Below are 17,764 nucleotides of genomic sequence, written 5' to 3'. Positions count from 1 at the left end.
TTGATTTTGTTTTCTTTATTCTTTTTAAGCAGACTTACCAAATTAGTAGTGGATTAAAAATCAGATAAGGGTAGTATGACAGATGTATATTTTTAGTTGGAGTGGCTGATGGAGAGTTCGTTTGGATGCAGATGTGATGCTGGTTATCAGTCTGCATCACTTCCTAAATGTTGCTAAAACAAACAAAGGCAGCAGAATTTAAAACATACTTTTAAAGAGTTGGATCTTAAAGAAGAGGTCAGAGGTCCAAATAATGTTACAATTAGAATCTCCATCTCCTATGTTGTCAGTGCATGCTATGGCAGTAAGAAACATTTTAAATTGCTCTGTGTAGCATTATTAGGACTTTGACCTTGAAGGAGAGGTCAGACTACAGGACCACCAAACCCTCCCCCGCATCCTCTGATGTCTCCTTCCTCAACGAGCTCAACAACGTTTATGCTCGTTTTGAGCGAGGGAACCCCACAACCACAACCAAAGCAGACATGACGCCAGACCACCAACCTCTGACTCTCTCCCCCACCGATGTAGAAGCGGTGCTGAGCAGGATCAGTGTCCACAAGGCTGCAGGCCCTGATGGCATCCCCGGGCGTGTTCTCAGAGCGTGTTCTGGGGAGCTTGCAGGAGTGCTCACAGACATATTCAACCTGTCCTTGGCCCACGCTGTGGTACCGGCCTGCTTCAAATCCACCTCCATCGTCCCGATACCCAAAAACTCCAACCCATCTTGCCTCAATGATTACCGCCCAGTAGCACTCACCCCCATCATCACTAAGTGCTTAGAGCAGCTGGTCCTAGCACACTTCAAATCCTGTCTCCCCCCCACCCTGGACCCCCACCAATTCGCATACCGCCAGAACAGGAGCACAGAGGATGCAGTCTCCATCGCAATGCACTCTGTCCTCTCACACCTGGACAACAACAACACCTACGCCAGAATGCTGTTTATAGACTTCAGTTCAGCATTCAATACAATCCACCCCTCACAACTCATCAAGAAACTGACAGACCTGGGTATCAGTTCCCTCATCTGCAAATGGTTACTGGACTTCCTGACCAACCACCCCCAACATGTCCGGCTGGATAACCACTGCTCATCTACCATCACGATGAACACCGGTGTACCACAAGGCTGTGTGATGAGCCCTTTCCTCTACTCCCTCTTCACCCACGACTGCAGACCTGCTGATGGTTCCAACACCATCATTAAGTTTGCAGATGACACCACGGTGATTGGCCTCATCAGTGACAACGATGAGGCTGCCTACAGAGAGGAGGTGGATCGTCTGGCTGAGTGGTGCGACACAAACAACCTGCTGCTTAACACCGAGAAGACCAAGGAGCTCATCGTGGACTACAGGAGGAATGCTGACCCACATCCACCCATCCACATTAAGGGGACGGCCGTGGAGCGTGTGAGCAGCTTCAAGTTCCTGGGAGTCCACATCTCCGAGGATCTCACCTGGACGACCAACTACTCCAAGCTGGTCAAGAAGGCTCACCAGGGCCTCTTCTTCTTGAGGACTCTGAGGAAGAACCACCTGTCCTCAGACATCCTGGTGAACTTCTATCGCTGCACCATCGAGAGCATCCTGACCAACTGTATAACAGTCTGGTACGGGAACTGCTCTGCCTCGGACCGGAAGGCGTTGCAGAGGGTCGTGAAAACTGCCCAGCGCATCGCCGGAGCACCACTTCCTGCCATAAAAGACATCTACAGGAAGCGGTGTCTGAAAAGGGCTGGGAAAATCATCAAAGACCCCAGTCACCCATCACATGGACTCTTCACCCTCCTGCCCTCTGGGAGGCGCTACAGGAGCCTCCGGACTAAGACCACTAGGTACCGGAACAGCTTCTTCCCCACAGCTGTCAGACTCCTGAACTCTGCCTCCTGACATCTGACCCACGTTAACACACGGACTGGACATACACACACCCACAATGGACAACTGTACCCTCAAACACACAATAATAACATGGACTGAACCACCACTCACAACCACTAGCACTTTATATAGCGTCTTAACTGCACTACTGCATAGTTCTGTGTAAATAATCATACGATAATTTTTAATTCTACAAGTGTTTACAACCTGCATAGTTCACATTTCTGTATAGCTGTATATCTCATATTTCTGTATAGTTTTTCATATTTATATCCTGTTCATAGCCTGTACATACTTATAGTTATAGCATATTCATAACATACTTCATACCGTGTACATATTACATACCGTAATAGACCCATTTCTGTAATATACTCACATATCTATATCATTGCTAATATATATTGTAATATATCTATATCACTAAAACACTTCTGGATGGATGCAAACTGCATTTTGTTGCCCTGTACCTGTGACATGTGCAATGACAATAAAGTTGAATTCTATTCTATTCTATTATTAACTCCGCCAGGAAGGTTAAGGTGCACATGAAAAACTGACTTTGATTTTAAAGACTTGATGATTTTGGTTTCCAGTGACTGTTAAGTAGATTTGGTCTCGGCAAATGACCCAGAATGTGTCAGTCGAGACTTTCAGCTAGAATATTCCACTCATCAAGAGTCCGTAGTTCATTTTAGTGAGTCCATCATTTCTGGGGCAGCATATTTTAGCTCTTTTAAGTAATTCACAGACAAAAAACCTGAAGCCACAGATTATCTACTAATCTTTACTGCAAGTGGTGTTTTTGCAAAAAAAAAACAAAAACTTTGTTTTACATCAAGATGATCCTGGGCAGTTTCAATTTATGAGATTTATTATTAAGTTTTTGTACAGCAGATAGTTTGATATTAGAAATGTAATATTTGGCTTTTTTTAAAAACTATTTTGTCTTCCATGTTAAAGAACCAAAATATTTTTTTGCTATATTAATCCAATCCAAGTGTATCTGTAAAAAAAGTTGAACTTTAGTTTTCTCAGATCTCTTTCTTCATAAAAGGCAAGATCTCATCTAAACAATAAAGAAAAAGGTCTGAAATCACCTGAAATAAAGAGTCACAACAGCAGAAACCCTGAAATGTATTTCTTTTAATTTAATTCAAAATAAATACTACCACGGCAATGCAAGTCCACTACTGGGTTCTTGCCCTAATGTTTTGGTAAGAAAACAAACAAGCAAATGATCGAAAAAAAAAAAAAATCAGTTATGCATCCATCATTCTTCAGCGACTTTCAAGAGGTGCCTTTTTAACAACATACAAGGTAACACTGTCTAGAATGACAAACATTAATAAAACAAACACTATGGTATAAAAAGGAGGGAAGGAGAAGGAATTGGGACTGAAGAAACCTGATGAAACCAGCACCGCACACACGCACACACACACAGGAAATAAAACAAACAAACAAACAAACAAATGACAGTCCTCCAAGGCTCCTCTTATAGTTTTTTAAGAAGGTGAAGGGAACAGAAGTACAGTGCAGACTCCATGTTACAGATGTCCTCACATTTCTGGAGTCGATCGTTTTCAGGGACCATGGTGACATAAGAAAGGCGGGTTGGGGTTCGTCTCCATGGAAACATCCTCATGAATCACAAAAAAAACCAAACAAACGCAAAACTGAAAAAACAAACAAAACCCAAACAAAAAACAGTGGAAGGGTCCATTCATTGACACGTGTTTATTTTTTCCTTTTAAATGTTTTTTTCTTCAAAGCAGTTTTTGAATCGTTTGCGGGTGGTTTGGATTTTTCGGTCACTATTCTCATCAGCAAGCTTAACATACAGTCACACAGAAAACAAATGTTTATGCCTCATAAGTGAAGACAAAAAGAACAAAAAAGGCATTGCATATTTACACCAAGAAGTTTGGGGCCACTTTTTTCTCGCAGTCCTCACAGTCTTCATACACGAGTGTCTCACGGCTCAGTTTTCTTGTGATCTGACATGATCAGTAAATTATTGATACTCTTACTTCAATTTAAATATTTGTCTGTGTGTAAATACATTTCTCTCATAATACTGACAAGATTAATTGGGTCAGGACCCCTGCGTCTGGAGCTGGAAGCCTCACTTCTGCTTAGCATCTGTGTGATAAATTACATTTTCTTCACTAAGATTTGTCATGTAAAAACAGTCTTTGTATCTGTGTTTGTGAGTCAATATTTCTCCTCTTAAACTGAAAACAATGTTTCTCTTTTTTTTCTTTAAAAAAAAAAAAATCTTTACAGCAATCTTCTTTTTAGGTTCCTGCACAGCTGCAAAACCCTTTCCCTTCACTTTTTACTCACTACTTGATATGTCTCGGTCGTACTTCTCTACCTGCGTCGTTACTTTAACACACAAAGACGTACCAATCCTCAGTTCTTCTTCTTAATCTTTCCAAACATCTGTAAATGTACAAAATACTTTCAAGTCGGCAGAATTCTCCAGCAAATCAGATCTGATGTGTGCTCACAGGTGAAAAGGCTGCTTCACAAGGACAGTTTAGCTGACAGTATTTGGGATGATTGGATCGCTTTCCCCAATTCTCCACAGTCAGTTCCACTTCTTGTAGGAAGTGTGATGCATCAGTCAGGCCACTTCTGGGCAGAACTCACTAAACATATGCTAATACTGCCAGTGTGGGAGCCAAGCCTGCGAGCTAGTCCAGACGAGCAAACTCCAGCTGCAGTGTCAGTAACACCAACACGGCCCCCTCACTTTCACTACACTCCAAACACACCGTCTGCTGGTGGGTTTAAGCCGCAAAAGTCCCCACACTGACTCTGGCAAGTCAGTACTGCTGCTACTCGTAACCATCGCAACATCCACCTGTAGGGTACCAGGCCATACTCTGACTATCCAATGCTGTAATAAATTCATCACTTTAAGCTGTAGTTGCCCAACTACTGCCTTTAGTTGTAGCTGCACAGCACATCAGAGGACTATCTTCTCATCCATATCATTTTTTTGCTGAACTTACTGTCTGAATGAGTTTGGCAGCTTTCTGATCACTTTCAACAGCAGCTGAGCTAAGAAACAATAAAATATCCACACGTCTTACTGTTTCCAATGAACAAAACACTTTTTCAGCTACATGTCAGAACACACATTGGAACAGGCGATACCAGAAGATTGTCAATTTTGGTTTCTGGATATAACAGCTAGGTTACTTGTGTTAAGGACTCACTATTTGGAGGCTATTGGAGGGGCCTCCATAATAGCAGAGGCCAGCAGGAATCAGTTCAGTGACCAAAATAACTAACACATGATGGGGACGGAACTGCATGAAGCTCAGTCTGAACGGTCAAAAACCTTCTTGTGACTTGATGCATGGAGTTTTTCCTTTGCAGACACCTTTCTCACTCACTATGTGTTAATAGACCTCTCTGCATTGAATCATACCTTATAAAGCGCCTTGACGCGACTGTTGTGATTTGGAGCTATATAAATAAAATTGAATTGAAATTCAAAAAGGAAAATAACAAAAAATGAAAAGTGGTTGTCCAGTGTATACTTTTGTATTTGGTAACTAACTGCAAGTAACTGCAGTGACCTCTTTAGATCGCAAGGCAGTTCCAAAGGTCGCCTGGTGGGAGGCAATCTGTCAGACGACTGTGGTCTGACTCAGAGTGACTGAAATCACTCAGATTTCAAAGGCTTGCACATAACCGCTGGATAATTAGAAATAGACTGACAACATGTTGCTTTCTGAGTCAGCCTGTGCCAAAGAGAGCCACTCTTCTGTCTCTGTGCAACAAGACACTTGTCTCAGCTGGTTGGCAACTGGTTGTGTTCTTGTACATGCACAAAGCTGCTGATGTCATTTTTAAAGTAAAATTGCCATCCCAAGGCAACTGAACAAATCTGTTTAACACAGTTAATTTGTGCAAAAACATTGTATCCAAGTACAAATCTGACCCCATTAAATTGCAAACTGAGCGGATACAGCAGACTGACTGCTTGACTCCAATCTTATTGTCAAAGTCTTGATGCACCAAAAGTGCTTTGAAGATGGCAGGTGACACAGTTGCAGTGATTCTGTTCATGCTTTGGACTCCAACCACTGTTTTCACTAGTGTGACTGTAGCAATAGAGGGTTAAATAAGCAACCAGAAGCAGGAACAGGCATCAGAACCAACTACAAAGCAACGTGCAGCAAGCAAACTGCTTGGCATGTAGACGTGACCTGAGGCTTGGGGCTTCTGCAAGTTGTGGAGCATTCTCGTGTCCCCATGTTTTGCAAAAACAGAAGAAAAGACCATCAAATCTCAGTTTGGAGTAAACTGCCGACTTCACTATGATCATTATAGACAACACTGCGGTTTACTACATCTGAGAGTAAGTGTGTGTGTGTTTCTGTGTGCTATGACAGCATATTCTTGACCCCCATTCAATCGCAAACTGTACATACATACATGAAGCCATGTTTCCCTGTGTAAACATCCATTCCATTCTAGTCCTACAGCTACAATGAAGAAGAAGAAAAAAAAAGAGGAGAGGTGGATGATGAGGAGGAGAAGAAGCGGCGATGCTGCAGAGAAAGGCCTCGTTCCCCTGCCGGCTGTGGAAAGCTGGAGCGGTTAAGCTGAGTTTGAATGCGGTTGTGCTCTGTGGCGCCTGAGTGAACTGTGCAGTTTCTGGCAGTTTAGTGTTTCTTGTTTCAAAGTAACTTCAAAAAAGCGCAAAAATAAAATAAAACAAGAGGGAAGTTACTGCGACGAATGAAAGGAATGATATAGATTCACCCATTCTCATCTTCCAGCTTCTCTTTTCTGTTTGTTTGTTTTTTGTAATCTGTAGGCTCACTGTGAATTTCATCACCATGGATTTGGGAAATGTGCGCTGCCATGGCAAATGTACGAGGAAGAGGTTTTTTTTTTCTTTCTTTCTTTTTGTTTTTTAATGAGTGAACCATGAGCCATGCACTTCTTCTCAACTATTTATGACCTTTCACATCCCAGAACCCACCCACCCTCTCCCCTGATGAAAAATCCCAATCCCCAAAAACAACAAAAACACCACCCTGTAGGTATGATGCAAAACATCTGCACACATAAGGCAACATTTTTGGTTTTTTGTTCCCTAAAACGGCTCTTCCAAACCAAGTGCAAAAAAGTTAAAAGAAGAACAAAAAATGGGCAGAAACAACAAACAAACAAAAATATTAACGCAACCTGGGTCAACAACTTAATACTGACAGAAAGAAAAAAGAAATAACAAAAACATTGCCTTCTGCAGTAAATAGCGCTGAAAATGTAGGAGACTTATTTTTTAGTGTGGGGAGACCGGCTGGAGTCTATCCCACTGTGCAAAAACCTCTTTTAAAGTCCCTAAAAAGACTTCTCCCCCTCTGCAAGGAGGCAGAGAAGAAGAAAAAGAGGGGAGACTGGTGTTTTTTTGTTTTTGTTTTTTTTTCCTAAAATGGCTACGCGTTTTCCTCAAAATGGCCACAAATGGGGACGATACTGCCTGGCTGGGCTGGAGCTCACTCTCGGCCACTGGCCGAGTAGGAGAACTGTGGGAAATGAGGCCTTCGCTCGTTGTCTGCTGCATCCATCCCGTCCTCATCGTCTGTAAAAACACAAACAGGAAAACATAAGAATGTTCCAATTATGGACAGTAAGGTTGTCCTTACAAACTTTAACGGCAGTTACCCCGACTCTCCTCAAATATTCAGTGTGTCCAATACTAATACTGTTTTCATTTGCAGTTGGTGTTTAGAGCCAGTGCCATGCAAACACGCTAAACTCACACTAGCTGCTGGCAGTGTCATCTCAGTCAGTTAATACAATGCAATAAATTACAGTGAATGTGCACTTACATTTTTCCGGTGGAGTGATGGTGATGGTCTGTGCTGTGAACTCTTCATCGAAGTAGCGCGTGTCTGTCTCAGAGGTGACCTGAGGCTGGAAGGGTGGTACCAACTGGGACGGACAGAAAGCAGAGAGCGGTGGTGTTGTATCACTGAGGGGTTCAGTCTTCAAACAGCTTCACATATGCTGTCGTTTCAACTGAAGGAACACTTTTTTTGTCAAATGACTTTTATCAGTCGTGCTAATATAACACAGATTTTAATAGAGCATTTTACCCTACAGACACCCTCTGTACTTTTAAGATTAGGCTTAAAATTCACCTTTACTAATTAGGTCCTGCATTTTTTACAGTTAGGGTTAGATATTTTTGTTCACCTTAAACAGAACTCAAATCAAACATTTAGAGCCTTTTTTTCTTTTTACTTTATTAAAATTATTTTGGTGAGTTCTAAACTTTTAGATAGTCTAACATACACTAATACAAAGAAATTATCACCAGACTACAGAGTGTGTTATGTTTCTTCATTAGACGTACAAAAAAGGCAAATTTCAGGGGAATACAGTTTCCTGGTCCAAATGTGAACACAGAAGAACTGGGGAACAAAATCAGTTTAAAACTTCACACCATATTGTTGTCTGTGTCTCCAATACGCACATGGGAGGCCTGGGTGGACACGTTATTATGAAAGCTCAAGTTGAGAAAAAAACAACATACAAATATGTATAAAACGACCTGGTGGTACTTGTCTGACTGTGTTATAGTGTTCAAATGAAATAAAGATGAGGTAATGTTTTGTCCTTTTCATTCCATTTTGGATTTTACATGTCAGCCAGACTTCTTTTGAAAAATACGGTAACCCTGATACCAGAATACCTCAGAAACACTGTTTGAATCGATTTCGATTGAAGTGACGATGACGTCTAGCAGCTAAATCCTGCTCTCACCTTCTTGTCGTAGACGTCCTGCCAGTCGATTGTGCCAAAGAAACTGTGCCGCATGATCTCCTTAGCGTCATCCGGTCCACCGCCCAACCTGTCAACCAACACACAGAATACGAAGGAGATGGCGTCAAAGTCATACATCAAATAGCGCTCTCACAAAGTCTCCATCAATGGAACCAGAATATCCACCTGCTACTGATCCCAAAATAACTTGATGGGGTGAACAAGTTCGCTCAGTGAAGCTGCAGTAGCCTCTTTTCACTGGCGTCTTCGTTAGACACAGAAAATGCTTCAGGATGATAAGAGTGGAAACTTGAACGCAGCCACCAGCTGGTTTTGCCTGAGAACATTTTAGCTGGGCACCCATTAACATAAAGAGTTTGTGCTCTCATCAAGTGTGCGCAAGATTATTAATTTAAGCAACTGTATGTAAGAACATGTTATCTGGATATGTAACCACTTTGCCAAAGTCTGGCAGGAGACGCAAATTCCACCTCAGGTTGAAATTAGGTAAAGTTAGGATGTTAAAGAAGCACAGAGGCTCAAGCCTGCCATTAACTGGAAACTACTGGAACACACAATAATAATAAGTTTTACATTGCCAGGGACAGAGAAGGTACTGACCAACAAAGAAGCACCTGCTCCAAAATCGACAGCTTCAAGCAAAACTATAATTTGCTGATTTTCACCCGTACAAGCCAAATGCCTTCTGGAGAAAAGTTTTATGGTCAGAGAAGATAAAGTAGGGCTGCACGATTTTGCATAAAATGAGAATCACGATTTTTTGGCTTAGAATTGAGATCACGATTCTCTCACGATTTTCTTTTCCAGTATAAATATTTATTGCACTTATTAACTGCACATCAACTTCGTAACAGTTGAGACTGAACATAAAAACAATAAATAAACATAAAAACAACAAAATGTTGTACTGCTTGAAATTCCGTCTCCACCGTTGCTCGACGCTGCGTGTATAGAGCAGGTAGTGCAACAATAGAAAAATAGTTGCGGGACGGCACTGTGTAGCGTTTGTCTAGGGTGTTGATCATTTTCCTAAATCCCTCGTTTTGCACAGTGTTGATGGAGCCATATCGTTGGTCAGGTGATAAGTGATAGCCTCCGTAATGTCTTTGTGCCTGCGGGAGTTCGACGGGTAAAGGAAAGCGCTGTATAAGGTTCCCGTTATTGATGTTTGGGTGGTTGACCGGGACGGATTTTCTCCTGTCACTTTCTCGTCATCCCTGACGTGCTCTCCGTGGTTTTTTCCCTGCTAATTTTAGCATCACACGGCACAGCTTCTGTATCACGTGGTATAAGGCTCCGCCCTTGTCATTTGTTGAGCAGGAAGAGTGAGCGCTTGTTTTCATGCAGAGTACGTCCCGGATCAAAATGCGGTACAATCGTCGTCTTTTTTTCTTTCTTTCTTTTTTTTTTTTTTTTAAATCGTTGTCATTTGGAAATGAGATCGCACATAAGTATGAATCGAGATCGCGATTTTCTAACGATTAATCGTGCAGCCCTAAGATAAAGATTAATTTATCTAGCCACAATGACATGAGGTATGTTTAGAAAAGTAAAGCTGAGGCTTTGAAATGCTGCTAGCAGCAAAATGCACCTGGTTGAAGTGCAACTTGCATGCTGCATTTGCCTGCCTGCCACATTAAGCACATCTCTCATACAGTTTAAAAAAATGTTGGTTAAAATTTGGTTTTCTTAGTTTTCTTATCCCTTTGAAAAGACCTGACAGAAAGGCCTGTTGCACCTGTACATTTTAAGTGTGCTATCAGTGACAGAAAACCGCTGAGTGAACCTCAGACAGTCAGCAGGTTTTCCATTCGTAGCTAAGTCAGTAGTGAAGTCAGGACTCGTAGAGAGTCTTTGTGTCAATGAGGGGACTCTGTCTAAACAGGACAGGGCAGTTAGCAATAAAAAGAACTTCACTGCACAGGTAAGCTGATCAAAATTACATTTGCATGCATACCGTTTGTTGGGGTCCTTAATGAGCAGCCCTGACAGGAGTGACTTGGCGTCAGCTGACAGGGTTCGTGGGAATTTTATCTCTTCCATGAGGATGAGCTCAAACAGCTTCTCGTGGTCCTGGTTGTAGAAGGGCAGGCGTCCGCACATCATCTCATATGTCACCACGCCCAAACCCCACCAGTCCACTGCACGTCCATAGTCATTGTCCTCTAGCACCTGAGGATTTACACAAAAACCCTTTTACTGTATTGCTCCCACTAGCCCCATTTGTATTTCATTCAGAAGAAGCCCTACATAAAAGGTTCTCCTCTAGTGACTGTTTATATTAAAAGCCACGAGGCCACTATCGTTATGATTAGCTCAACTGAGAACTTCACAAAAATTCTTTTTTCAACCTTTAACTGTGTGATAACCTCTTTCATATCCTCTTTATGAAGCAAACAACTTTCTAGTTCTCCACTGAGAACCACATTAAAAGAAGTGAGATCAGTTACCCACTGGAAAGAAAACCCTTCATCAGAGGAACTGCCTCCTAGGGCACTTCCACATTGGACCTGGTAGTTGCTGGGTGGTGACACACAGACAAACAGAGGATCCGAAAAACAGTTTCCTTCCTGAATTTGTTACAGAGGACAAACCGGATAAATTTGGTTTTGTTTTTTTAATCTTATGCTCTCTTTCTTGTTTTTTATAGCCATAGGAAGGTTTGTCAACATCTGAAACCCAAAATTCAGATAATAGTCTTTATGTGTATCTGGTGTGACCGCTGACCTCAGGAGCCAAGTACTCCGGTGTTCCACAGAAGGTTTTCATAGTGGCAGTGTCAGTGATGCCTTCTTTGCAGAGACCAAAGTCAGTGATCTTGATGTGGCCATCTTTGTCCAACATGAGGTTCTCCAGCTGATGAGCAGTTGAGGAGAAGAATAAAACCCATTAACCTTTACTGTATCCTTTAATAAGCAGGAAATTCAGAATAATAACGGACACTTCTCAGATCTCACACAGAGCAGGTGTACTTTACCTTCAGATCACGGTACACGATCTTGGCAGAATGCAAATAATCTAAAGCAGAGACGATCTCAGCGCCATAGAAACGGGTGCGGTCCTCTGAAAAAACTCTCTCTCTTGACAAGTGGAAAAATAGCTGTGGACAGGGAAACAATAAGAATTCATGCAGTTTAGATATGTTTCTCTTATCGAGTGATAATTCACTTGGTGAAATCATGACTCAATAGCTTCAGCAAGCAAACACAACAACTTTGAATTACACACAGTTTTAGTCCAAACAAAAGCAGAATCATTGTTCAGTTTAATAGAATAGAATAGAATAGAATGCCTTTATTGTCACTATACAGTTGTACAATGAGATACAGAGCATCTCCTACTCAGTGCAAACATGCTGGGGGGGGCACAGTTCTGCAGCACTATATGCATATGGACAGTATTAACAGAGAAAAAATATATAAAATGTACAAATATACACAAGCCAGTTTTAAAAAGTAATAAATAACTTTTTAAAGCAAATCTATAAAGGAGACCAAGTCTCCATGTCACTCACACATTTAATAGATTCAATATAGATAGAATTAAAAAACATCTACAAACACTTAAAGTTGCTTAAAATCATTTTATATATCATAATTGTCACTTTATGGTCATAAAATAAACTAAATAAACCCTGAACTGATTCGTGCTTTAAAATGATGAAACTATTACCACAATGGAACCACAAAAGTTCAGACTTCCCAGTCCAACGTGTTTCCCAGTGAAACATAACACTATCTAGTGAGAGACTGCTTGCTCTAAAAGCACTTTGGATCTCATACTGTCATGTTAATCAATATTATTCAATAATTTTTAAAAATCCTTGTATGTTAAACGAAAACATCTCTCATCAAAGTGCTATTTAAAAAGTCTCTGAGTGACTTCTTACCTCTCCTCCGTTGACATACTCCATTACAAAGCACAGCCGATCCTTTGTCTGGAATGAATACTTCAGAGACTGTGAAAAATATTGAAATATATTTTAAACCCAGACGCGCCATTTGTTTCAAACGCAACACAAAAGCTCTTTGAATCGAGTGCATCTTTCCAGCTGTTAGTCTTCACAACACTTCTTAAGAGTCTCTGCACAGATGCTAGTAGTCATGGCTTGTTTGGACAAAATGCAAATTACAACTTGGTTCACACAACTCCTAGCAGGATGTGGCTGTATGTGGTGCAATGATACATGCAATCTACCATACTTACAGTTAGGAATGGATGCCGAGTATTTTTTAAAACCCTACTTTCTGTGAGAGTGTGAGCAACTTCATCCTGTTCAAAAAGATTAAAGAGCAATGATTAGTGAGGAGTAAAAAGTACTGAGCTGAAATCTAAAATTTGAGAGAATGTTTGATATGAATGTGCTTCATCTAACAAATGCAAAACACCAAATATTAGAAGTCAGACATGCTGTAATTAGATTCAGATTAGATTAGTCAAATATGTAACAGTAGATTCAAAAAATACACCTCGTTACTGAATTATTCAGCAATAAGGCTGATCATTTAAAAGAGGACCTTGGCAATGATGACTTCTTTTTTGAGGATTTTCATGGCGTAGTAGGTGCCGCTCGCCTTCTCCCTCACCAGAATGACTTTACCAAAAGTGCCTTTGCCCAGAAGCTTCAAATAGTCAAAGTCATTCATTGTCTGTGGAAAGAAATATCAGGAAACAGTTGTCATAAGCATTTCTCCAGTCTTCAGTACACTTCATCTTCAAAGCAATATGCTTAAAGTAAACCAGTCAGCTCACAAACTGGGACATAGAAGAATGGTCAGATCAACAATACTGATTTTTACTGTATATCCCACAAACACTTTGTATTGTGAGTCCTTGATACTGTTTTAACCTCAACTGCTTTATTACAGTTGGACTTCTATGCTTCTTCTTATTTTCTGTCATATTTGTAGCGGTACGACAGTGGATGTTCAGGTTTCCGGAAATTAGGTCAGTGTGTGTAGCAGTAATCCAGATGAACCAAAAGCTCGGGTTTCACACTGCTTTAAACACTCGGTTTCAGTTAAAGAAACGAGAGCAGACACAGATATCTTGCTGTTCAGATTTTACGTTATTTAGAGGCACTCAATCAGCAGGGAGGCCTAAAGAGATTAAGAAGCAAGCTAAAACAGCTTGTTTCAGGTGAGAGTGGGCGTGCTTCAAGGCCCAGCATATGATGAACAAGGATTATTTTGAACTGTAACTCATGAAAAACTACTCTAGGACAGTTCCAGCAATAAAAGTATGAAGCTGGAAATGAGAATTAAAGCAGTCTCTACCTTTCGTTTGTAGTGGCTAATGGAGGTGTCCATCTCCTCCTCGTTGACGTTTTCAATCTGGGAGGTGGGGCTGCACAAGATGCCCTCCTCCTCCTGCTTGGCTAGTGACTCTGCTACCATCTGGATGGCCTCAGCCCACTCGTCCCTGTAGGAGATACGTGGAAACAACATCATAGATTAAACGTCAAAAGTCTATTTTCTAAATTTCTTAAATAGATAGTTAAATTAAACTATATGCCTTCCGTATGGGAAAGGTTAAAGTTTTCATAACGTCACTCTGCAAAGTATTCTTCTTTAGTTCGACAGCTTCCGGCTGCACATTTTTTTGTCAAGTTCTCAAGATTTGTAGTAGTAGTATAAATTGTTAATTCAAACAGGTAATCTCTTGGAGACTGACGCCTCTTTTTCAAGAAGAATCTGTCTGCAGAAAACCGTTAAAAAAAAACCCTGAGAAAAACAACTACATAATAATACTGTGATTAAATTCAATCAAGGATCAAAGGTAAGCATGAAATCTTTACAGCAGAGTCTTATAAATAACAATTTGCTGGGGGCCTAAATATGAGATACAATGGTGAGTAAGAACAGAATCACTGGTGATGAACTGTGAATTCTATCCTGATCTGTATGTTAATAATCCAAGTGGCACTCTGTCAATCTTTATAAATGTGAGCAATTGTTTTAAAATGCAACGTGAAAAAAATTACGAAACTCCGACTTCTTTGTCTTGCATCGTTTAGAGTCCTCAGTGTTCAGTTTAAGACATTTTCTTAAGATGTTTGTTACATTTTTTTCTTGCCTTTTAAAACTTTTTAAGGAACCTTTTGGATATACTTGGTCAGAACAAACTGTTCTTCAGGGTCTCTCACAGCGATCCACCATCCTCAAAACCAACCAAATCTGTGATAAAACCACCCCCACTCATGTGTTTTTAGTTTAATGTTGTTAGTAACAAATCATTTCACATCAGGTATCAGGTCTTTGTGCGTACATTTTTTTAGTGTTTACTTGCAAAACTTGACTTTCCATCTCAGTCCCACTCACTTCCTGACTGTCTTCTCATTGTGTTGATTGAATCCTGCTGTGTAAAGTAATTAGAATTTAATTCAACCATTTCCATAATCTGACCCACTCCTTTCATATTAGGTAATGACTCTCATATCTTTTTATTAAATATTATTTATTTTTTCTTCATAATAAATACACACAGTCAATGGAAGCCCACAATCTAATAAATTATTTACATTAAAAGAGCTGCAATGCATTTCCGTTTTCTCTGTCATACATGCACACTGTTCTAAACGCTGCTTTTTTTCCCTCCTACTCTTGGCTTTTTATGTCAGTGAGATAGGATATTGCTAATATGATTACTTCAACCCTAGAGGTATTTCTGTGAACACGGAAGCCTTACCGATCTGCCTTCGTAGATCTGCGTTTAATATCAAAGCCAATCAGAAGAACGTTCACTTAAAGAGAGAGATACTTGTTTCAGAAGGAGGGGGGGTTGAACAGTGGTGTGGTGCCTCATAGTAAGAAGGTTCTGGATTCAAGCCTCTCAGGTTTAGATTGATTTGTGATTCTAAATTTCCCTGCGAGGAACACAGACAGGGCAGCGCACCCTACATCTTGCCTTTGGTCAGCTAAACTTCAGCTCCGGCCCCGCTGGAGGCTTAAGAAGTTAAAAATATGAAAGAATGTATTGAGGCTCTATAACAAGTATCAAAAGGACATTATTTTTAACTATAAATCAGACAAAGTTATTTAAACAGAATCTACGTAACTTCTGTAATATTTTTTCTCCTTTTCCTTAAGATGTATACCTTTTTTTTTTTTTTTTTAAGAAGGATCTTCTTCATTATCCAAGGCTGCTGTAATAGTGAAATACAGGAATTTGTAAGATGACAGCTCACCTCTCATCAGGAGTGTCAACATGAAAAGTTCTTTCGATGACTGTCGTCCACTGCAGACAGCGGATGATAAAGGTGTTTGGCTTTGGCCGCTCCGTCTTCATCAGCTGGCATTCTGACAGTCACACAGAGAGATGTGTTGAGTCGTACAAAGTTAGTGATGTTTGAAACGTGCGATGATCTACTCATGGCTTACTTGCTACAGAGAAGTTGTTGAGTGGGTAGGCCAGGTCAGAGTCTTGTGGTTTGTCCTTGTAGCCGATGAAAGAGCCGTCTGTCTTCAGCAGAAAGTAGCGTGGTCGCCAATTCTTGATGTACTCTCCTGCAGGTAGGGAATAAAAGATAAAAATGGCACCAACAGCTCATACCCTGGTACTATCACGTCTTTTTAAACCTTTCATAAGTCTGTTCTATAAAACAGAATTAAGTACCAGTGCCAGCTCCTAATCCACAGATTACCACTAAGACCACTTTGGACTTTTATTTACTGGTGTTTTAATCATGAAGACCTCACACTAAACTAATGATAGCTGGGGAATGCTGTTCAAGTTCAGAAAGATCCAGAGATTACACTTTCAACTAGGATTAAAAACGTCTGCAAAGTCACAAACGAGTCATCCCTTTAAAACCTAGTAATTGTTATTTTGTGTCATTTTTTGTTTTACTCATTTTAGCTTCACCCCCAAACTCCATATAACAATTTATGTGTTGCTTCCCTGCTATCTGAGTCATATATTTGTGACATAATTACAACAAATGCTGTAATTATGCTGTGCTGTATCCATGTTACTTGGGTACATAGGGCGATCGTTGGGAGTTCGCCTTGTAATCAGAAGGTTGCCGGTTCGAGCCCCGGCTTGAACAGTCTCGGTCGTTGTGTCCTTGGGCAAGACACTTCACCCGTTGCCTACTGGTGGTGGTCAGAGGGCCCGGTGGCACCAGTGTTCGGCAGCCTCGCCTCTGTCAGTGCGCCCCAGGGTGGCTGTGGCTACAATGTAGCTGCCATCACCAGTGTGTGAATGAGTGGATGACTGGATGTGTGAAGCGCTTTGGGGTCCTTAGTAGTAGTCCTAGTAAAGCGCTATACAAACACAGGCCATTTACCATCTACCATGGATACATCCTATATATATATATATTTATATCTTGATAAATTAGAGAGTCATACTAGCAGCAGAGTTAACAAAGAACTGTGATATCAGTGATTAATATCTGAACCACTTTATGGTCTATCAAACAAGTCAAACCCTGAAGAAACTATGACATGTGATGACTCACAAGGCTTCAGAAAAAACAAAAAAAACAGTCTTATGGGAAGGATAAAGGCTTCGGCATGAGACAGACACCAAATATCTCTGTCAGTAAGATAACTGCCGCTGACAGCAGCTCTACTTTAAGGGTAAAGTAAGCAATTTTAGTGGGGGTCATTTATTAGAAAAAACAAACTCGACATTGTCGCAATTACTGTCAGCAGATTAAACGGGGAACCCTCCTGGCTCTAAGCAGCTGACACTTAGCTTGCTAAACATTAACAGCTAGTTATAGGCTAAAATTATGCCAGCTAATGTAAACACGCGAGCTTCACTGAATCATGAATTGATATCTGAACGTTTTACAGCCTCATTCAGAGTAAACAAACATGGTGATGCAGCATATTGTCAGCTGAGGTAAACAGTGGACTGACAGCCTACATTCATTACAGATGAATGGCGGCAAGAACAGCTCTTTGTCCTAGAGTGGCCAGCATAGCTAGGATTGTGCACTTCAATTGGGAGGGAAAACAGATTGTTGTCATCAATCTGACATCCATTGGTGAGATTTTACATACTGCACCTTTAAAGCTGGAGAAAGGTTTTTGAATGTATTTTTTGTC

The 17,764-nt window shown here is 40.8% G+C and overlaps 1 protein-coding gene across 1 annotated transcript in view; it reads right to left on the bottom strand.

Annotated features, from left to right (window-relative positions):
- Positions 1–3,611: 3,611 nt before the first annotated feature.
- The window catches only part of akt3b (v-akt murine thymoma viral oncogene homolog 3b), a 30,912-nt gene continuing 16,759 nt past the window's right edge, over positions 3,612–17,764 (bottom strand). The window contains exons 3-14 of the mRNA XM_004562193.3: positions 16,088–16,213; positions 15,895–16,006; positions 13,985–14,129; positions 13,226–13,357; positions 12,915–12,980; positions 12,598–12,666; positions 11,686–11,808; positions 11,436–11,564; positions 10,666–10,880; positions 8,688–8,775; positions 7,751–7,853; positions 3,612–7,500 (exon numbers count right to left, since the gene is read on the bottom strand). Of these exons, the coding sequence (XP_004562250.1) occupies positions 7,415–7,500; positions 7,751–7,853; positions 8,688–8,775; positions 10,666–10,880; positions 11,436–11,564; positions 11,686–11,808; positions 12,598–12,666; positions 12,915–12,980; positions 13,226–13,357; positions 13,985–14,129; positions 15,895–16,006; positions 16,088–16,213 (1,394 nt within the window). The 3' untranslated portion in view covers positions 3,612–7,414. The remainder of the gene's footprint in view (positions 7,501–7,750; positions 7,854–8,687; positions 8,776–10,665; positions 10,881–11,435; positions 11,565–11,685; positions 11,809–12,597; positions 12,667–12,914; positions 12,981–13,225; positions 13,358–13,984; positions 14,130–15,894; positions 16,007–16,087; positions 16,214–17,764) is intronic.

The sequence above is a fragment of the Maylandia zebra genome, linkage group LG6, assembly GCF_041146795.1.
Source record: "Maylandia zebra isolate NMK-2024a linkage group LG6, Mzebra_GT3a, whole genome shotgun sequence".
NCBI lineage: Eukaryota > Metazoa > Chordata > Actinopteri > Cichliformes > Cichlidae > Maylandia > Maylandia zebra.
The sequence above is the reverse complement of the archived record's forward strand: the minus strand, read 5'-3'. Positions and strand labels throughout refer to the sequence as shown.